The sequence below is a fragment of the Lissotriton vulgaris genome, chromosome 7 (assembly GCF_964263255.1).
Source record: "Lissotriton vulgaris chromosome 7, aLisVul1.2, whole genome shotgun sequence".
NCBI classification, from domain to species: Eukaryota; Metazoa; Chordata; class Amphibia; order Caudata; family Salamandridae; genus Lissotriton; species Lissotriton vulgaris.
Window position 1 is genome coordinate 1503303736 of NC_141695.1, and position 23155 is coordinate 1503326890.

At 44.1% G+C, this 23155-nt stretch overlaps 1 protein-coding gene across 1 annotated transcript in view; it reads left to right on the forward strand.

Moving 5' to 3' along the window:
* PHF20 (PHD finger protein 20) overlaps nt 1-23155 on the forward strand; it is a 1006161-nt gene that overhangs the window by 44977 nt on the left and 938029 nt on the right. The window contains exon 2 of the mRNA XM_086932347.1: nt 3295-3404. Within this exon, the coding sequence (XP_086788473.1) occupies nt 3322-3404 (83 nt within the window). The 5' untranslated portion in view covers nt 3295-3321. The remainder of the gene's footprint in view (nt 1-3294; nt 3405-23155) is intronic.

Genomic DNA, 23155 nt, shown 5'->3' on the forward strand with positions numbered 1-23155 from the left:
GTTGGAAGAGAACATGATGATACAAAATCTTTTGAGAAGGCTAGGATTTGTTGTAAACTCTAAGAAGTTGAAATTGATAGCAGAACAGAGGATGGTGTTGTTGAGGTTTATAGTGGACACCGTGGAACAGAAATTGGAGATAAAAAAGATTTATTTGATAAAGAGGGAAGTGAAGTTATTGCTGAGGAGTGAGTTTCCAAAAGTTAGTGAAAGTAAACAGACTTTTGTCATCAGTTCCGGCAGTGTATCCGGTTCCATTACACTACAGACACTTGGAGAGGGTGAAGAATCTGTCTCCATTACCAAAGGCCCTTGCTCTGACCTAGAGTGAAGTTAGATTTGGAAGCAAAAGAAGAATTAGTGTGGTAGCTGGAAAGTTAAGAGGCATGGAATGGTCGTGCAGTATTTGGAACATGTCTGGATTTTGTGTTGGAAACGGACACAAGCAACTTAGGTTGGAGCGCAAACTGGAGTCACATCAGACGGGGGGGGGTGGAAGGTATGCGAGAGAGAGGCACACATAAATTGCTTGGAGTTCAAAGCAGGAGAGTTGACAGTTCGGAGTTTCAGGAAGTACATAGATGGAAGTTCGGTATTGCTAAAAATGAACAATATGACTGGAGTAACATATAAACAAGCTAGGAGGGAGCAGATCGAAGAAGTTGTCTGAGTTGGCAAAGGATTTCTGGAAGTTGTGCATGGAATTGAATGTAAATGTGACAGCACAGTATTTGCCTGGGGAGGAGAATTTGGTAGCGGACTGGAATTCAAGGTACTTAAAAGATTTTAGCGATTTGGAGCTATACCTGAGGGCCTTTCAGATGATCGAGAAGAGGTTGGGTCTATTGGAGATAAATTTATTGGCGTCTCTGTTGACCAATCAGTTGGGGGGGTGTATGTGAGTTGGAGACTGGATCCGGGTGCGATAGCAGTGGATGCTTTTCACTCTGAATTGGAGGGGTTTGAAAGGGTATGCCTTCCTCCATTTTCTATGATTCAGAGAGTATTAGTGCAGGTGAGGAGACAGAAATGCAGTTTTGTTTTGGTGACCCCGTTTTGGATAACTCAGTCTTGGTATCAGTCGGTGAAACAATTGGCTATAGAGGATATTTACTGTTAGTGGAGAAGGGTTTTCTAGGAAACAGACTGGATAGAATATCCTCTTGTACAGTCAGGGGTGCTCAAACTTCTAGTTTGGAGCATTTCAGGAGATATTAAAGATTTGCTAGCTTATCAGGAGATGCATTAGAATTATTATGATATGCAGGTGCGTGTAAGTTTTGGTTACGCTGGTGCTTGGAAAGGGGTTTGGATCCCGTTGAGGCAGATGAGGTTATGATTGCTAATTTCTTAGCTGATTTGTTCAGGAAAGGTTTGAGTTATAAGACCATCAACTGCTTTAGGTCCGCGATTGCTGCTGGTCATTCCCTGGTTGAGGGGCTGTCAGTAGCCAAAGGACAGTTGGTTTGCAGGAGTATGATGGGTATTTGTTTGAAGAAACCTCCATGTGCAAGGCATGATACTTTATGGGACATTGGTTTGCTTTTGAAATTGTTTGAGAGTTGGCAAGGCAACAAATATTTGAGAGTAAAACAATTGTCTTGGAAGTTGGCTACGTTATTGTGTTGGATCTCCTTCAAGAGTTTCAAATGTTAAAGCGTTTAGATGTTTCCAATACATTTTTTCATCCAAAGGGTTTATTTTTAAGAAGTTTACTAACAAAAACTATTACTGAGAGCATTTTTTACCCAAGATTTGAAAAACATTCAAAGTTGTGTGTGGAGACTTTTATTAGGGAATATGAAGCGAGTGAGTTTAGGTGTGTTGGTACAGACCAGTTGTCAATTTCCTATATGAAACCTCATAGAGCAGTGTCCACAGCAACGATTACAAGATGGGTGAAAGGAACTAAGCGTGAGGCTGGTGTGAATTTAAAGATTTACAGCACATTTGATTCGTGGAGCAATGGCATCAAACGTGTCTGGAGATGTAGGTAGTTTGACATTAAGAATGTTGCAGATTAGTCAAATTATAGTGTTTCAGGATTTTTATTTCAGACAAGTAGAGCATGTTTCAGAAGGAGTTTTGAAGAACTTTAAACCTGCATAATGCTAGCCTCCAGCCTTCCCATAAAATGTCGATTCTCAGAATTAAGCTGTATAGAGAATCGTGTTTTATTAAAGACAAGGAGGCTACCGTTATTCCTCCCTCCCACCCGTTAAGGTGGAGGAAGGATTAACATATTCTCAATGTTTTCATTTATTATAGATGGATGGTGATTACTTAAAGGTTTGGAGCTGGATGTAAAGTTTTTTCTGATATTTTTAATGAGACAGTGAATTTAAAAGAAGGAAAATGGGAGAAGGACAAAAGATGTCAAAGAGGAAATCGAAGAGGATGAGCCTGGAATGTTGAAGGGTTATATGGTGTTTGGAGTTCTGATTTTATTGTGACTTCATGTTCTTGAAAGCTTTTAAGATGCTGCTCAGAAGTGGTTAATAAAAGGTTATGCATAATGCTAGCCTCCTTGTCTTGAAATAAATCAGGATTCTCTATACAGCATACCTCTGAGAATCAACATTCCTTACTGACCCTCTCATTCTCCCCGCATTCACTGTAAACAGACTGCAGTGTAAAGGATACTCTTCTCGGGGTTTAAGTTTTTCACACCAATAGTCCTTCTCATCGTGGATCTGTGCTTCTGGCACGGAAAGTCTCAAAAGTAACTGAAGGTAGCGCACCAAGAAGGCGCCTATCTAGGTACCTTGCACGTCACTTCTGACACGGCCAACGCAAAGCCGACTATGCCAACTACTGGCGCACAGGGGTACTACTCAAAAACGTCCAGATCAGTCTGATGCCCGAGGATTATTCGAAGGGAAGGACTCTGCGTCTAGATAGACTCTACCAGATAAGGCGATACTAAAACGTAAGTAACTTGTTCTTTAATGCTGTCACAAGTGTGAGGGTGCGTTTGTTCTTGCTTATGGAGGGTTCTTGCTTATGGAGGGTTCCATACATTAACTGATTTTAAACTGGTACAACATTTGCTTAAAGAAACATACAAGGAAGTGGAACCCATCTAGTCTGATTTCTTGTTCTGTACAGACTCTTCTCTGAAGAAAGCAGTGTTTGTTGTGAATTTATATTCCTTAAAAGTATTGACAATTTTGTGATGGCGGGGGGGAAATTCTAGTGTTTTGTGTTTTTATAATTTTAATTAAATTGTACAGTTGTATTTTGCAGATAAAATATGGATGGTGATGCAAATGCTATTTTAATTTTATTTTCCAGAGAGCATAATTGACTGTTTTATCCGAAATGACGAAAAAACCACCTAACAGAAGAGGAATTACATTTGAAGTGGGGGCACAGTTGGAAGCACGAGACCGGTTAAAGAAATGGTATGCAAAATGTAGATTTCTATGCTAGTACTTTCTTGTTTACCTTTGTTCATCATCCTCAAAACTTCATCGCTTTCGTTAGCTGGTTAGTATATCCTGACGTTAACTATCCGTTTACTATGTGCACCGTCTTTTTGTAGAATAGATATTTCTCAATAAATAGAAATAAATTGACCTTAATACAGTCGTCTGCCATCTCTTTATCTGCCCTCCACTCAGCAGGAAGCACACAGCCTCCCAGAATACTCAGACCAATCACAACTCTGCTGTAAGGCTGCCGTGGTTTGACACTCAGATATGGATGCCTGGGTGTAGAGCATGCAAAGTGCACTTGACTTGTTAGGCCAGCCCGAGACGGCTGGCCAAACCCTCATGCGCACTGAAGATGCTGCCACCACTCAGCCCGGCTTCAACTGTAAGCTGAATACAAAAAAAAATAACGATGTTTATTATTTTATTTTTTGTATTCAGCTAGCAGGTGAAGCACTAGGGTGATGCTAAGGCGGAGGAGCCGCTGTTGTGCTTCAGCATCACTATTCTTTTCGGCCTCTTTAGTTGGCTAGTCCAGACATAACTTCACTTCCGATGCATACTGTGGAGCACGACCAAACACAGGTTGATTCCACTTAATCAGTCCCCATCCGCTGCTCCTGACATGATTGCGGTACTACTTCTTCCACTCGCTGCATGCTGCTACTTTCATAGCGTTCTTGTTTTTAATTCTTTGCTGCAATACTCTGCCATGGGTCACTTTTGCTGACCGTTAATCATTTTATGCTCATCACTTGAGGGGCTTGTGACACATGGAGAAGGTCGCTTCCCCCGTGCTTTCTCTGCATTAGCAAATGATTTCGGGGTGATAATAACAATGTAATTTAAAGAAATGTAATAGCCTATTGTGGTAATGTCCTGTACACTGAACATTATGCTTAGGCAGTTCCACGGGAAGTTTGCTGTATAATTTGCCCTCCGCTGCAGCAATGTTTATTAACTTACGAAACCAGATTCTCCACTCCACCCTGGTCCCTGCTTCGCCCTGGTCACTCCTCCGGTCTGCTCCAATCCTATCTTAGCCTTGCTACACCACTCCATTCTGACCGCCATGCCACTAACCTTTAGCCATGCTGAACAGCAGCCACACATGTGTACAACGTGGCTAAAACACATTGCCAGAGCTGGTGGCTCTCGCATAGTCGTGACCTATTGGCTATGCCACTTAATTATTATTTTTTTTTTAATCGAGTGAAGCCCTTGCTTGTTTGAGAAGTTAATTTAACTGTATGATATATGAAGAAAAAAATATACGAATAAACTATTTGTTTACCAACTAGCATTATTTGCTGCTGGATTTTTCTGCTAATCTGAATGCACCTAAACACATTCTAGTGACACAAGTGTACACCCTAAACCATTTTCACATATGCCTGCCCCCACACAAACCAACATGTACAGCAGTCTGCTTGCTTCACTTTTTGCATCTGCAGAGCACTTAGTGCACGCCCTCAGTAATGGAAAGCTGAAGCCCAATATTGACGTAGTATGCACATCGCATGTTGCGCACATATGTTGTGGAAATGGTCTTTGGAGTGCCAGCATTCAGTGAGTAGGCAGTATGCGGACTTGGCATTGTGAGGGTGGGGTAAACACTGGCTTTTGTCCCATCGTCGTGGCAATTATCAGCCATTTTCTTTCTTTGATATTTTGCAGTGGTTCATCTTCGTTTAAGGTTTGCAGATTATAAATAAATAAAAACGTATTCTCTTAAGGAAGTTAACGATTAGACCAGCTAACTGGGTTGAAATAAATGCAAGGTACATATGACTCCTTGTCAGTCGTATTAGTGGTGTAACCTACCGATGGACAGTACAATGGTAAGTTTCTGATCTCTAGAAGAGTCCACTCTTTGGGAGGGTGGGATATCTGATGTATCTTTTCCAGTTCCCACCGTCTGGTATTTATTTTTCCCTCTATCGAATGGATGTGCTGCCCTCTCGGGAGAAGTTTTCTCCCCCCCCGGGTTTTTATTTTTTTAAACATTCCTTTTAAAGAAATGTTAGATTTCTGCTAATCACTTTCCATTTTATTGTATTGTCTAATGACTTCTGTTTTTTTTTTTTCAACCTTTTGCAAAGCTTTTTCAGTGTCCTCTCCTCATGGTTTATGCTTTGCATATCTAGCTAGAGGTGATATACTAGGAAAATCACTCCTCCGACTTTGGTTTCTTAGATGTTAACACACAGTTGATAGTGCCATCCGGTTTGCAAGATATGGAACAAATGTAAAATATTTAATGTTTGAAATCCATTCCAACCAGTCATAAGGCTATTGTTGTCGCTTTGGCCCTGACCCTTAGTTCTGAAGCACCAAGCATCCCAGGCCTGTCACACATTTTCACATAAAGTAAAGTTGCGCATGGTGAATGTTTAATTGCACAGGCCTAAGTCTGTGTATATCTGCCCAATTACTGAACTATTGTTAGTCCTTTGGGACTGGTAAGCCTGTGAACCGAACTAGATATCCAATTCCATTTCTCCTCCTCCATGTTTTATGCAACTTAAACTACACTGCAGGGCTCTCCATTTCATTGACCCCCACCTTACTTCGGTGGTTCTTGTGAGTCTAGTTCTGCCTAGATTTTATTAACTGCACCTTTTTTTGACACCCCAATTAAAATATCAGCCAAACTTCAACAGGAGCTGAACTCCGCAGCCAGTCTTATGGTGGGTTCCTAGAATTGCGTGGGCATTGAACACTACTCTTGTCTTTTAGCTCCCGGTGAGGGAATGTAATCTTTTGAAATCTATCCCATTGATGCACACACATTTGTTCCTTCACCTACATTCCTTGCTTTAAACTCTGCCTCTACTACCACACACCTTCATCTCTGGATCTACTTTAACCCTTTCGATGCTGATGACGAGCTCAGCTCGTCATGATGCACAGTTGAGCTGTGCTGATGACGAGCTGAGCTCGTCATGAATCATGTAAAATATTGATTTCCAGCACAGGACGGGAAAACTGCTAGCAGCCAAGGTGTTAAGTACCCTCTTTTAGGGTATCTGCTAACCTGCCCCACCACCTGTTTTCTTTTCAAAACTGTACCATTGCTCCCACAATTGGTGCACCTCTGGCCTACTTAGAAGTCCCTTGTAATAGGTACCAGTGGTACCAATGACCTTGTGGCCAGAGAGGGTTCCTTAGAGCTTCAGCATGTATAGTGCCACCCTAAAGGACCCCACACCTAACACATACACACTTCCATTGCGGGCTATGTGTTGCGGTGTAGCTGAACTAAGAGTTGACCTGGCACAACTTCTTGGTGGCCAGTCTACACACCGCTGCCTATGGCATAGGTAAGTCATCCCTCTGGTAAGCCTTTCAGCCCTAAGGCAGGGTGCACTGTACAACAGGTGAGGGCATATGCCCCTACAGTGTCTTAGCCTATTCTGGGACAGTAAGTGCAGTGAAGGCATTTTGAGTACATGGGCTGGTAGTTTGTCAGCACAACTCCACATCTCAATGATGGCTTTACCGAAGACCTGAGACGTTTGGTGTCAAACTTCTCAGCATATTAAACCCACACTGATGCCAGTGATGGTTTTATTATAAAATGCACTCAGAGGGCCTCTTAGAGATACTCCCTGAAAAACTGCCAACTTCTAGTGTATTGGCTGACTGGTCCTTCCTAGCCAGCCACCACCAGACTAGTTTATGACCTCATGGGGTGACAGCATTTGTGCTCTGAGTTCAGAAACCAAGCCTGCCCTGGGTGGAGGTGCTTCTCACCTCCCCCTTAGCAGGAACAGCGACATTTGGCGGCGTGCCTCAAAGGTTCTCACCTTGCGTTATGCTGATTTGGGGAGCTCCAACTTGTGGAATGCCCGTCCACTTGTCCTAACGCCAATTGTCTGGCAGCAGGACAGGAGTAAAAATTATTAGGCAGAGTAGGAGTGTCCACCTTGGCCTGTTACACCCGCAAGGTCGCCGGGAGCTAAGGTGAATTACTCTAAAAAAATTATTCATCTTGCTTTACAGAATTAGGCCCACTTTGGATGTGCCCCTCTCCCCAATCTATTGGCTACTTCCCACCCGACCTCAGTTAAAGCCCTTAAATGTATTATTTAAGGGCTCCATAGAACCATGTTCCTCAGATTTGACTACCTATGAAGGATTGGAGAGGCGTGCAGCAGTTGAAATGACTGGCTTGACCCCAGCCCTGCCGGCCTTTCTCTCCTTCCAGCGACCCTGCTCCAAGAAACCGACGTGGCCCGTAGCCAGCAGCCTCCAAGGACCCCGCGGTCCTGTGCTGCATTCAACAAAGACTCTTGTCTCCCGTGGACACTGGATTTGTCCAACAAGAAACGAACTCAAGGACTCCGGATCCAGCGGGATCTGCAGCACTTGCACTACCCTGCACCTGACGCCCACAGCCCAAGTCCAGGTGGCCCACAGGCACAGTGAAGTATTCCCTGTGATCTTGACCTGGGATCCAGAGTCGGACAACCTCTTCTGATCTCCTCCTCGACGCCTTTAGCCTCAACCTGAAGGGTCCCTCGACTGTTACCAGATCTGGTGAGAAAAACCTGATGCCTAAAGTTTCCCCTGCACCCACAGCCCTCTGACCTTGGTGTGCGCAACTGACTGTGTCCTGGTGTCCTCCCACTATCCAATTTAACCTCTCCAGTCGTGGGATTCCTTCAGCCAGCCTTCAGAACAGAGCCTGCAGAGGTTTTCCCCAATCTAGGATCTCTATTTGTTTCAACTGGACCCGACGCCTCCTTTGCACTCTGCACCTGACTGCCCCAGTGCCTCTGGTGGTGCAGTCTTCGTGCTATTTGGTGGCCCCTTTAGTGCTGATCTTAACCCCAGGGCCTGTGTCTCTGAACCACCGGTACATACTGTAACCGGTGACTCTTCGAGGTGCCCCCAGCCTCGGTAGGGTAATATTGAGCCGAGTGACCTCTGCACCTGGTCACCCCTGTGCTGCTGGTGGTATAGTACCTACATTGGTCCGACCCTTGTCCTGTGGTGATCCTAGAGACTGAATATCAAAACCGTTTGCTGACCTGTAAGTTACTCGCATGTATTTCCTCCCATAGAATTTCATTGGTCTCTCACTGTGTTGATCTTAAATACAAAGTATCACTTTTTACATTGACCAGCATTTCATGTATATGTAAAGTATTTATTATTTAATGCTCTACAACCCTTTTGCAAATAATAACTTGAATTAATTGCAAATTAAGTCCACTGACCTGTAACAGAGTTCAACTTGGTTCCTAGAAATTAAATTATTTATTTGTTTCACAAACATTGGCCTGCGGTCAGTCATGGAGTGTGTTCTTGTCTTGTAGGAGTATATACACCAAATGCATTCATACTACCCTCTGATAAACCTAACTGCTCAGCCCAGCTACCACTAAATTAAGAGTAAGGTATTATCTACTTTATCCTCTACCATAACTTTGGGGACTCACTGGACTCTGCACACTATCTCCTTTTTGGTATAGTATATACAGAGCCAGCTTCCTACATAACCTCCCTATGTTCCTCCGTTCTTTGTCTTCTATTTCTATTGTTAGGAAATATTGTTAAACTTTGATCTTTCCATAATGGCTACATTTGCAGGTTTTACCATTGCTCTGAGTATCTTGCACTATTAATCTTTGGTCTATGTGCAATTTATAAACACCCTCACAAATCTTCTGAATCTGAACTTCTCTGCTGCCTTGCATCATATATCATTTGCCAGGTGAAATGGAGGTGCCTGTAGGATGAAAATATAGAGTAAAATCATTTGAAATGTGTAAGAACGATTTCAGTGTCGCTGCAACAGAGCATCGTAGAATTTTTTTGCTCCGACACTAGGCCCAAAATTGCTGTCTTTCACTTTCACAGTACAAAATAACTCTGCCATAGAACCAATCACTAGGGGTCACTGCACTCTAAAAGAAAGGAGCAACATCTGCAGCTCTGAGTGCTTTAAAACTACCAAATCATATCCTTTGATGATATCCTCAAGACACTTGGAAAAGTAGGGCTGTTTTTGGTGAACCATTGTGGGTGGGGGTGGCTTGCAGTACCTCAGGGAGCCCTAAAAAGACCTGCACCTGGGGTCCACCCCCCTTCTTTGGGAACTACAAGGATCAGAAATTATGCAAATAAGCTCTTCAGGGCACTAAGAGGACCTCCAGCGGGGAAAAAACAATTTCTAAATGAGCAGCTTTTGATTTTGCCTCACGCTGATTTTCATGTATTTTTTTTTTTGTCAGTTTTATTTTTAATTAATTTAGGTGCCCTGATTCCACCCAAGGCACAGATAGCTTTGGTTTCTTTGTCTATGGCAGGACTGGGAACCCGCTCCTGCGCTACCAAAATAGCTTCCTGCCCGGCCAGGTCCATCATTTGCTGTGCAGGGCACAGTAGGTTGATTATCCTACCCCTTTCCTTGCGGCTTTTGCTGCCTTGCTGTGCCTCCTCTGCCCCACACCCGTCCGGTGCACGGGCAGTGGGATGTGGCATAGCTTCCTGTGGGACCTCCTCCATCGGGGTTCCTGGAATGGTGTCCAGGCCCCATACACACAATGCTGGCCTTAGGTTTGGTGAGGTGGAACCATGGGAGACTATCTGCATTCCAGGGTGGGGGTCCTCACACACCCTGGCCCATCTCGGGAGTTTGATTTCGAAATACTGTTTTTTCTAACCTTAAAGGTAAAATCTTCACTTGGGCATAACTCTGGCCTTGTTTGGTCGATTTGGAAGTTCTTTGATTTGTTTTGATCCTGGTGGTGAGATCTAGCCACTTTGAGCCTTCTCATCAGGCCTTCTGGCTTTTAAAGGCTACACTTTGCAGGGAGATGGATTTACTGACTCTCCAGGCTAGCCTTCTCTACCTGGCTCCTGGTGCTCCTTTCCTGCAGCATCTTGCACAGCCCCTCCACTATCAACTGGCAGAGTACCCTTGTACCCAGACACCCCGGCCCTATAGACTGCCGACTGTCTTGCACTTGGGGTGACACTGGAGTCCAGGTCTTCCCTAGCTGGTACTCCGGGTACATAAAGGTGCAGATGCCACTGTACCTGGAGTCGAAGCGTGGACATTTCATTTTCTCACTACCGGATAGTGCATTTCTCATTGGATACTAATGCAATAATACATTGGAGCTTTGAAATATTGAATATAATTCACAATATTTTTGGTAAGAGATTGTATTTTTTTTTTTTAATTCATTTTTTTTATTTTAACCACGCAGCATTGTTTTTGCAACTAGACTTGTATTTTTTTCAGTGTGACACTGAAAAGCTGATGCAACATTACATTTATTTTAAAATACTTTTATTTTGCAGTGGATAACTATTTCGGAGGGTCACAACAAAAGAGCCATGTTAAAAAATAAAAAAATATTTATATATTTTAAATTTTGTTTCATAAAAAATATGCGTGGTGGTGAAGAAAGCTGGGTTGAGGGTTAAGTTTCCTTAACATTCACACATTTCTTTCCTCACCCTTTTCAGATATAAAGTCTGACATGTTGATTGAAGATAAATAAACCACAGCAGCAGTTTGTGATTTAGGAGAGAAGTGCCTTTGCCTCAAACATTGCAATGAGAAAACCAAGATAAACTGTGGAGGTCAAATCCTGAAGAAGAGGGATCAGTATTTTTGAAATGTGTGGATTCTATTCCATTTTGGTTATGGACGTTTTTGAAGAACAGTTACATGAATCTAGTCATTCTTCCACAAAAGCATTGTCCTTGAATGTGTACTTAGTCACCTCGTTTTTTGTACAGTTAGTATATTTTTCTTTTTTGGGATTCTAAACCATTGAAGAATAAATAGAACATTATTGACTATCACAATTAAAGTGTATTTTTCCTGTGGAAATTGTTGTTACAAATATTTCTACATATGAGTTTGTGCGGAGGATGAAACCGATTTTATTAAAGATTTATCATACAATGAAACGTTTATTTATATTAATTGAAAAGTGAGTGGCTCTCCATTTATTGATTGTGCAGTTTTTAGCAGACTTGCAGGTTACTTGCCTATTTGCTCACATTTTTAAGAACAAGTGCCTTTGAACTTTGTTCATGTCTATTGGCACCCATAGTTCTCATATGGATCTTAAGTGATAATTCTAAACATAGAACACTCCTGCCATATGCAGTATTCTGTGCGTCCAAGTGATCAGATACAGGATCTGGCCTTCTGTCAAAGTGTAATAAAAATTAGGTTCTTAGCTGAGGGGCATAAGTACTCCTCTCGTAATCTCAATCTTTGTCAGGGTGAACCACTAACCTCACTAAATAGACCTGCACTCGTCCCCCTAGTTACTATGGCACAGAGCCATAAAAATAGAGCAACATTTAATAAACATAATGTCATCTAAATGGCAAAAAACCACAAGGGGAACTGGCAGTATGACTGTTAAAAGTTTCAAGTAGAAATAGTGGCACAAAGCGCCAGTGATAGTCAATGGTGGCAGTAGACCAGGACCTATGCCCAATTTGAGGCTGACTGCGGTGGAGTGCAGGTCGAATACAAAGACCAGGTTTGTCCTTGTCAAATATTTTACCTTCTTACTTAGTCCCAATCCACCACAGGAGTAAACTTCTAATGACCCTTAGGACCTCCAGGGACTCACAAGGTGTCGGGCAGAGGCCAACCGAAGGGCACAGTACAGGTGTCACTGGTAATTTGGGCAACTGCAAGGAAAGGCCTCTATTATTGCTTGTTGCGTTGTAACAGCAGGTCCTTGGAGTCCACTTATTTGTCCTGGATACAAAATGGAGAGCATGTCCTTTCTTTCTAGGTTTCAGATGGCAGGTTCAGTCCTCTTTTGATCTTCCACAGGGCGAAGAGTGTTCTATGACAAACCCCAGCAGGTCTGTCAAGCAGTAAGTGACTTTCAAGCAGGAAATGATCCTTTGCCAAAGAGGATCCTCCTACCCTCATGCCCCCTGCATATTCTATTAGGTCATGGTGGGTCTTCTTTACCCATTTAGTTGAGCCCATTAGTTATTTCCTAAAAGTTACTTTTCTGTAATATCTAGAAAAATTCTGACTTCACCATTGATTTTGAATAACTGTTAAACAGTTAATAGTAGCATTTGTTGGCTGCAGATACATGTGCTATGCACACTCATGCCAACTTATTTTTCTAGAAGAAGTCGTCTTTCTTTTTTTTTTTTGTTTAATTACCGATGTGATGTCGGGAATGTGTATGTTCAACAGCTCCATTGTTAGATTTTTTTTCCCCCAATGGCCATGGATCATCTGATAAGGCTGCCCCTTCGGGAGGATCTTCTGTCACTGCAGTCGGGGTGGGTCCTTCACTTGAACCTGTCCACTCTCCTCCTTTTTGCGTGGAGATTGAGCGGCAACAGTTGACCGCTTTTGACCTTCCTCCTGATGTCTGTAATGTCATCTTGGCAGCTAAGCGTTCCTCCACCAAGACTGAGTACAGCTTCCATTGGAAAACATCGGTGGCATGGTGTGCAGAAAAATCTATCCCATTTTCCGCCCCTCTTCCTGAAGTTCTGCTTTTCATTATTTTTTTCCCAGCAGGGATCTGCTCTAGAAACTCTTAAGGGCTATCGATCTCCCAATTCTGCTGCCTTGTGGTTGCCAGGTCAACCCTCTTTGTTCCAGTCACCTATTGTACAGAAGTTTCTCAAAGGTCTAACATCTTTCCTCAGTCCCCATTCATTATGCCTCAGTGGGACCATAATTTGGTTTTAACTTTTTTGATGTGCGCTCCTTTCGAGCCTTTACACTGCTGTCACTTCATGCTTCTCGTACTGAAAACAGCCTTCCTTGTAGTGGTTACGTCTACCCATAGAGTGAGCTGCAGGCCTCCTCATCTAAGCCGCCTTATCTCTATCCTGACTAAGGGGGGGCTTCGCAGTTGGGCCTCCTTTCTACCAAAAGTGGTAACCCTTTTTCATGTATGCCAATGCATTACCTTGCTTACCTTTTATGCTCCTCCACATTACTCTAAAAAAAAGAGGGACTCCACCGTCTTGACCCTAAAACGGCATTGTCGTTCTACCTTGACTACACACAAGTTCCGGGTGGATGACCAACTCTTTGTGGGGTCAAGCAGTACCGAAGCGGACCAATTTTATGTGGGTGGTGCTCTTTATCAACATTAGCTGCGCATTGGCCTGGGTGACTCCTATCTAGGCACCACAACGTAACTTCCAGCATGAATGATGCCAATGACGGGCACAGAACCGATTGATGTGCAGGTGTTGCACATGAAAAATATTCCGGGTCTAGTCTAACTCCTGGAGTAAGTCAAAAGGTATAGAATCTGACGCTAGATATAGTCTCTACCAGATATGGCCTTTCCGAAGGTAAGTAACTTGTTCATCACCGCCACCCTGGGGCTTCTTTTTCTCATATTTACAGACAATACATTTTTCTCAATTACCAATTTTTCGACACTTCTTACCCCACTTTGTGGCCTGGAACTGCTATGTAATATTTCCTTTTGTGTTAATTTTTTTTCCAAAGATGCGAAAGTCTTGTATTTTTAAATTACAAAATAGTGCTGGTACAAATCTTGACCAGTCAAATTTCATAAAAAGTTCACATGATTGACACAGCATGCAAGTTTAACGGCTGAGATACGTCTATATTTCAACTCTGTGATCCCCACCCAACATATTTTTCAACGGTGAACATAACATACCGAACTAATTGACTTCAGTGGTCACTGATAGAAGCAGAAAAGCTGTAATGTTGCAAGTCGTTTTTGAATGAATCACATCTATATATTAATAAGAAAAAGGAACTGTACTTTCTAACAGCTACAAGTGGATAACTTTAGAAGAATAAACATTGTGAAGTTACACTGATCAAAAAGAAATGTGTCCTATATGAAATGGCTAACTGATTTATAATTTGTGTGTGTGTGTGTATATATATATATATATATATATATATATATATATACACACACATATACGGATGTGTTTGTATATTTATTTTTCTCCAGTATTAGGGGTGTCTTTCATAGCTTCACATGCTTGAATATTCCCCGTCGTCTAAGTGGGAGACCCACGGTACATAAAAATAGCAATAAAAATGCTAAAGTATATGTATGTGAGAACAGAACGTAAGAAATAATAGAAGTAAATACACAACTAAATCCTCTAAAACAATTCCTACATAGGAATGCATGATAGAGAGAGAAAACACTTGCAACATATCACTGTCATTATGTTAGTCCAAACTACAGCCAATCAGGCGCCAGCACCCTCTAGAACCTTCTCCTCGGAAGCTCAATCCCTCAGATTTTCTACCGCATGTCGTGTGAAGGGAGTCTCCCTGAGCTCTACTCGTTTTTTTCCTCAATTCTTCTAGTTTCCAGTCTTATCATGTCAAGTAAGAAGTCTTTATTCCGAACTTGCTCTTCTTGTGGGAAGTTGCGTCTTTTTAAAGAAGACCCCCCACAAGAAATGTATTTATTGTCTCTACCCTGAGCATGAAGTTGGCAGCTGCAAGTTTTGTAGAACCTTTTCTACAAAAACTCCTAAGGACAAGGAAGGCAGTCTCCTCCTTTGGCTCCAACGTCTTAAGGACGAGGATTCAGCTCTGTCTGATGCTTAGAGTTTTCAGTCTGGACCTTCCACTACAGCATCTAAGCGTAGTGTGCAGGATGTGCCCTCTCCTTTTCTCAAAAGGAAGAAACTTGCCCTGCCTTTGGTCTCTGTGGTGTCCCCACCGGCTCCTACTACTTCTACTCCCACGAGACCTGGCTCTCAGGCGTCTTCTGCTGCCTCACAGCGCGTTTCCACTCAAAAACATGCTTTGTCGTCATCTGGAGCGTCGACGAGTGTCCCGACGACGAGATCATCAGTGTCTACATCGTCGACTATGTCAGCTTCTACTTAATCAACGACGGTCTCGTCGACTGCCTCCACGTCTACGAGAGTCTCATTGGCCTTTAAGACTGTCTCGTCGGCGATTCCTATCACCTCATCGTCGTTGAAGAAACTAGTATCGTCGACGAAAGCCATCAAAAAGTCTTCATCGTCGATGAAGACTCCGTCGACCAAAGCTCTGTCGACGAGGGCTCCGTCGACGATGGATCCATTGAAGTCATCTTCATCGACTGCCATATCAGTACCGTCAACGATACCGTCGACGGTGGCACCATCCTAGTTTGCCTCATTGCCTCTAGTGCCTTTGCCATCTTCAGGTTCTGCATCTGTCGCCACAGAACCTTCACACCATCGTTGTCAAAGTCCATGCCACCAGTTGTCTGCTCCAGATCCGCAGCCACCTTCACCTATGTTTGCCACTGGCTCTGAGCACGATTCGGACTCTGGTAATGATGTGGATGACACTTTCAGGGCGGCACACAGTCCGTCAGATCTGATCATCAAATGCCAAGATTATGGCAGTGACGACGGCGACGACCAGGAGTCTCAAGCTGAGGAACAGCTCATCCAAGTTCCAACAGCTACTTTTCCTTTTTCTCTATGACCTCCAGCATATGGTGGACAACTACAACCGGCGTTTTCCACCTACGCCACAAGGTACTCCTAGACCACCGGCTGCTGCGGCAGTTCCACCCTCTGTTCCGCCACCTTTGCCATAGACGCCTTCACCCCAGGTTCAAACATCGGTCAAGATACACACAACTGTGTACCACAGGATGATGATGATCATGTGCTTCCAGAACTGTAAGACTGAGAGGTCCACGATGATACGGACAATGATGATGCCGTGACCGGCATGGCAGAGTGGGACGACTACCAAATACAGACACCCTCCCCTCCGCCAGGAGAACCTGGAGATTCCCCTCCAGTAGATATTGCCAGTTTTCATTAGCTGATGGATAGAGCGGCTCAGCGCTTCAAATTACCCAGGACACAGAGAGAGGAGGACTGTTTCCTCTACGATTTCAAGCATCAGCCATTCAAGCAAGTCCACACGGTTCCGATCATAGATTTTTATTTGGAAGGAGGGAGTGAAGCTCATGCAGGCTCCAAATTCGTTACCTGCCCAAATGCAGCGCCTTGAAGAAGTATAAGGCCCCAACAGGTTCATGCCTGGTCTCTCACCCAAAACCTGATTCGGTGGTAACTCAGGCCGCACAGCGTCAGTCCCGTAATCCAGCGTCTCTGATCACAGCTCCTCCAGATAGAGCAGGTCGGCGCCTAGACGCTATTGTACGCAAATTCTCCACCATGGCTTCCACAACAGTAAGGGCGGCTAATGCCTTAGCCATCTTAGGCCGATACGACCGGCAGATGTGGTTGGACATGTCTGCCTTTGTCAACCTCATCCCTGATGCTTCCAAAGCTGATGCTTTGCAAATCCTCCAGGACGGAGAAAGAGCATCTGAAGAGATGATTGACTGCGCAGTCGATATTGCGGGCACTGGTTTCCGTCAGCTTGCTAGTGCGGCTGCCCTACGACGCCAAGGTTGGTTGAAGTCCACCACTTTCCGGCAGGAAGTCCAGTCCAGGATCCTTGATATGCCATATGACGGTAAATCGCTGTTTTGGGACACACAGACGAGGCTCTAGAGTCCATTAAAAAGGACACCGATACGGCTCGATCATTGGGCACCTTGCAGTTTCGGAAGCAGCCATTTCGGGGTGCACGCGGCACTTCTTCCACTTTTCGAGAAGGACAATCTCAATATCGCTCCTACAATCAGAGTAACCAACGTTACTCTTCCAATCAAAAGCAGTCAAACCAACAACAATCGACAGTCATATAGGGGATAGTCTTCATATCGGGGATCCACTCCCAAACGCCAATGACTTTTGTCTTCCCCCAAGTGTTGGAGGTCGAATCTCTGTTCTGTTCTCAGTGGTCCTCCATCACCTCAGACCGCTGGGTTTTGGACATTATGATGAAAGGACATACTTTAAAGTTCATCAAGATTCCTCCCCTACTCCCCCGTCTGGCCCGCCTCCTCCCCATCTCAAGGAGCTTTACCATCAAGTCTGTCTTCTTCTTCAAAAGGGTGCAGTCGAAGTGGTTCCAGTGTCTCCGAGAGGAGAGGGGTTTTACTCTCGTTTTTTCCTCGTACTCAAGAAGACTGGAGATTGGCGACCAATTCTAGATTTGAGGGCTCTCAACAGATTCCTAAAGAGCCAATCCTTCCGCATGCTTACACTACTGGAGATCCTGCGTCTTCTTTCCAGTGGCGATTTTATGACCACCATTGACCTTCAGGACGCATACTTTCATGTCCCAATTCTCCAACCGCATCGAAAGTACCTGCGTTTCAGAGTAGAACAGACGCATTTCCAGTTCAAAGTGTTGCCTTTCGGCCTCCGATCCGCCCCTCGTGTGTTAACAAAGGTATTGGCTCCAGTGGTGGCTCACCTACGCCTCCAAGCCGTCAATTTTTCCATACTTGGACGATTGCCTCCTCAAATCTCAATCCCACCATCAACTGAGCCAAGACACTCGTCTTTGTCAAGAGGTGTTTCAATCCCTCGGCTTGGCCAGCAACGTCTACAAGTCAGTTTGGACCTGCTCAAACCAGGAGTTTCTTAGGGGCAACCTTAAACACAGTGCTTTCAAAGGCATTCGTTTCTCACGAACGTCAACAGAAGATCCTCCGCTTAGTGGCTCTCATTCGATCAAGACAGTCTGTTTCTGTCCAGACATTAAAATCATTTCTGGGGATGATATCTTGTATTGCACTGATCCCACATTGCAGACTGCGGACCCGTCCCATTCAGGAGGCACTGGATGTACAGTGGCGTCAGGTCTCCGGTTCTTTCAACGACCTGGTGACCATTACCGCTCGCATGAAGACAGCTCTGTACTGGTGGGCGCAGCCGACCAACCTGGCGACTGGAACGTCCTTCCTCGTCAACGCACCAGATCTCGCGCTCACAACGGACGCCTCTCTGGACGGCTGGGGTGCTCACGTTCAAGGCCTCCATCAAAGGTAAATGGTCTCCGCCCCAACGCTCTTGGCATATCAACAGGCTAGAGTTGATGGCAATCTTTCTGGCACTCAAGTCGTTCCTTCCTGTAGTACAAGGGGAGTCGGTGCTTATTCAGACGGACAATACCACCAGTATGCACTACGTGAACAAACTGGGCGGGACCAAGTCTCAATGCTTGTCTAGACTGGCTCAGTCGATCTGGGATTGAGCTATCCGTCATCAAATAACCCTGACGGAGGTGCATCTGCTGGGCTTTTCCAACATTCTGGCAGATTCCCTCAGCAGGTCCACATCATCGACACACGAGTGGGAGCTACTTCAGCCGACTCTGGAACTCGTGTTTCACCGATGGGGTCGTCCGTCTCTAGACCGCTTTGCGACACCAGAGAACCGGAAATGCCTGTCCTACGCAAGTTGTCATCCCCAACCCCGATCGTGCGGGAATGCCCTTTTGATCGATTGGTGCGATCTATTCGCTTACTCCTTTCCGCCGATCCCGTTAGTGCCACGGGTGCTGTGGCAGTCCAGCCACATTCTCCTGATCGCCCATCGATGGCCCCGACAGGCGTGGTTCTCGGAGTTGCTCCTTCTGTCCCAGTGCGAGTCCATTCCTCTTCGTCCTCGTCCAGACCTCCTTACGATGGCGTCGCGTGTCAGTCGTTCAAATCCAAGAAGTTGAGACCTGCAACGTGAAGGTATTGTAGACACGCCTGATCGCTATGAGGAATACAGTGAGCAGGAAGAAATGGCAGTGGAAGTAATGGCTTTCTCCCCCAGGACTCCGAATCCAAGTTAAAGATCGAACTAGAGTCCCACGACGTTCCAGCTGGACAGGGTGCCATGCGTGCTAAAGCCCTTTGCCCACCAAACCCACTCCAACAAAATGCTTTTGGGCCACCACTGCCAACAAGCCATGGTCAGCACAGAGACTCTGATTTAAACACCCTGCCTTCTGGCTCTGCACCGAAACAGCACACCAAGCCTTCCGGCTTAGGCTCGAGCTGAGATGAAACCCCTTTGGTTCCAAAACTTCTCAGATCGAAAGAGAAAAAAACTGAAATTCAGCTCTGCACCGAGACAAAAAGATGCTTTTTTATAACCACCGGAGCCGATCTTAGGAAAAAATAAAAGACAAGCTGGATCCCAAACAGTAGAAAATTCACATAAATCCTCATACTAGTTACATGACTACAAAACCAGTAATTCCTCCAAAAAGGAAAGCAGGAAAAATTCCTCTCCACAGAAAAAAAGGACCTAGCTACTAGCCCTATTCATATTCCCCAAACCACTCCTCCGTTTTCACCAATATCCATTTTACCACAAACCGACCGTCTACACCAGTGATATTCAAACGTTTTAATGCAGCGCACCCCAAGTATAAAAAAAAATAATTTGGGGCACTCAGAATTTTGAACAATTCTTTTCAATTTGCAATGCTTAAGTCTGTCTTAAACATTACAGTTATGTTTAAACCTTTTAAAAATGGCCCATTGCAGAGTTGCTGACTGCTGATCGTTGTTTGTTGTTGTTTTTCTAGCTTAAAACAAAGCACTGCTATCAGTATGATGCTTCTTTTTACTATAGCCTGGTGCACCCCTGGGATCAGTTTGAAACCACCTGTTCTACACATTACACCATCTGGTTCTCCTAACACAAACCCTGATATAGAAGAGGATGATGACCATTCTAATCGGCCACCACCAGATCCCTGGGATGACTATAACATAGAGCCACCTCAAGATGCAGACTGGGATCTATACCCAGCGAAACCTTCCCCTCCTGATGGTAATACTGCATATAGGGACTTAATTGCCAGAGTACTAAGTGCCTTTACACAAAGAAGCACTGTAGGATTTTTTAATTTAAAACATTAAAAAACACACACAACACCACAAAAGTTACCTATGCTTAAAGGTATGTTGAGACATACTAATGATATTTTTAAAGACCCAGTTAGAGCACGTATAAACACCTAGATGAGACCAAATATCAACCCCCTTTATCTGACTCAGTCTTTCTTAGAGGTCGATTGCCATTGGATTAATTAGTGCTTTCTAATCCCTGTAAAAAAGGAAATTCGCAAACGAGAAGCACCACCTCCAGATAAAGAATCCAAACTTATAGATGTATTGGGAAAAAGAGTGGGTGCTCAATCAGTCAATCATTGCCATATACCTAACACAAAGGGTTTGTTGTCCAGATACAATAGAGCTCACTGGGATGACATGGAAGAACTATTGAAATATCTCCCAGAAGAAATCACAAAGAGGGGGTAGAAAGAGTACAAGAAGGGCAACATTTCCAATTCGTCTATCGGGTGTGCATTAGATGCTGCAGATACTCCAGCTAGAGGAATTAACACTAGCATTATGCTCAGGAGACATGCATGGCTCAGAATTTCTGTTTTCAAACAAGAAGTGCAACAAACAATAATGCACCCTTTAATAAGGAACACCTTTTTGGGTCTCAAATAGATCAGTCCCATGAAAAAAGATTCTAAAGTAGCTAAGTCTATAGGAGCACTTTAGTCTCCTTCTACCAGAGGTTCCATCCATCGCTCCTTTTACAGAGGAGGCTCCAAAACTAACACCTCTGATGCGGCCACAATTTCATATAAGACACAAACACTATCGCCCCCCCCCCTCTAGAGGGTTCTACAAGGGGAGCTATAGAGGAAACCATTTTAAAGGAAGAGGGAAAGGTACACCAACATATATCTCCCAGTCCTCTAACCAGCACTGACTTGATACCACGTCCCCTGACCATTCATCACCTTTTGGGGGAAGAATACAACAGGTTCATCCCACTTGGCAATCCATCACTACAGACCAATGGGTTTTGGGTATTATCCAACAAGGTTATTGCTTGGAGTTTACCAGCAATCCTCCCAATATTCTTCCTTGCGTTCAGTAACTCTCGGGACAACACCAACAGCTTCTCAAACAAAATGTACAAGCTGTTATAACAAAATAAGCTATAGAACTAGTTCCATTAAAACGTCAAGGGTCAGGAGTTTACTCCCTACTTCCTAATCCCCAAAAGGGATGGGTATCTAACGCCAGTCTTAGATCTTAGACTGTTAAACCTATACATACTGTCAGAACACTTCCACAAGTGCTTCCACTTCTACAACAAGGAAACTTAATGTCCACACTAGACTTAAAGGACCCATATATCTATATTCCTATCTATCCAGGAAATTGCAAGTATCTCAGATTTGTGATAGGAGCAGGAATTCACTATTAATTCAAAGTACTTCCATTCGGAGTGACTACTGCACCCAGAGTATTCACATAATGTCTATCCGTAGTAGCCTCTCAAAATATGCACAAGCAAGTCTGGGAGTGTGCATGATGCGAGTGCCTCCAGATATTATTTGCCTCCAGTCTTACATTTAGAGCACGCGTTTTCCCAGACAGTCTTTGAAAGCTATTGAACGAAAAGAGGAGGAATCGAGACAGACTGTTTATGATAGCAATGGAAAGAGGGGACTTGGTATCGAATCCAACAGCGGCCATGATGCTATGGAAAGAAAGGACAAAGCATATTGACCCACTGTTGACACTATGGAAAGAATGGAGGGAAGTATCAAAGAAAGACAGGTGGAGCATAAGAACCGAGCTAGGGGATGCTCATCCATGAAAAAGGAGGCTGCTGTTCTTTCCATGCCTTCAGAAAGTTCTCTTAGGCCACAGCCCCCTAGATTTGAAATGGCTTTCTACCTACCATTTTCAGAACAAAGAAATGGGCGTGGCAGTTATTTTGATGAGGAGAAAAGATAATGGGCCAGAAGGTGTGGGGGGGGCTCTGTGTGGCTGTGTGTGGGGGGCTTTGTGTGGCTGTGTTGGGGGCTCTGTGTGGCTGTGTGTGTGGGGGGCTCTGTGTGGCTGTGTGTGTGGGGGGGTCTGTGTGGCTGTGTGTGTGGGTCTCTGTGTGGGTGTGTGTGGGGGGGGCTCTCTGTGGGTGTTTGTGGGTGTCATTTGAGAGGGATAAAGCTAGTGGCATTGTAAATGACAATGCCATTTATTTATGTTAACAAAAAAACATAAATAAAAATGTCAAGAGCAATGCCAATAGCTCTAACTTTAACAAAGGCAAAGCCATTGCATTGTAAATGCTTATTTATTCATTTTAAAGAAAGACCACAAGAATACCTTACCCTAGTTACACAGGTACAAGTGATCCATTCCCCATTGAGGAGATATCTGTAATAAAAGCCCATCTAAAAAGACGACAAATTAATTTCTTCCCATATCAGGACGATTGGCTCCTCAAAGTTAACGCACCGAGAAAATGTTTACAACACACTCAAGATATCATAAATTTTCTCCATCAATTGGGATTTACAGTCAATGCACAAAATTCCCATCGTCAACCCTCACAACTGCAAAAGTTTTTAGGAGCAACACCTACACTGCTCTAGCTTCTCCCAGTGCAGCCAGAATGCAAACCTTTCAAACTTTATTAATACAGTTTCAGAACAACCAATACTTTACAGTGAAGACTGTCTTACAACTCTTAGGAATCAAGGCATCATGCATTGTAATAGTGCCTCACACTTGACTGCATATGCGGCCTCTACAGGAATGCTTAGCATATCAGTGAATCAATCAAATTAACAGATCTAGTGTTGGTAGACGCCGCACTCTTCGCTCTCTGCTGTGGTGGAACACACAAAATCTTTCAAATGGGCGATCGTTCATCAACCCCATTCCACAAGTTGTGCTAACAGCAGATGCACCTCTCAGGTTGGGGTGCTCATCTCCAGCATATGACAATTCAAGGTTTGAGACAGCAAGCGCAGAAGTCCTCACGTTAAT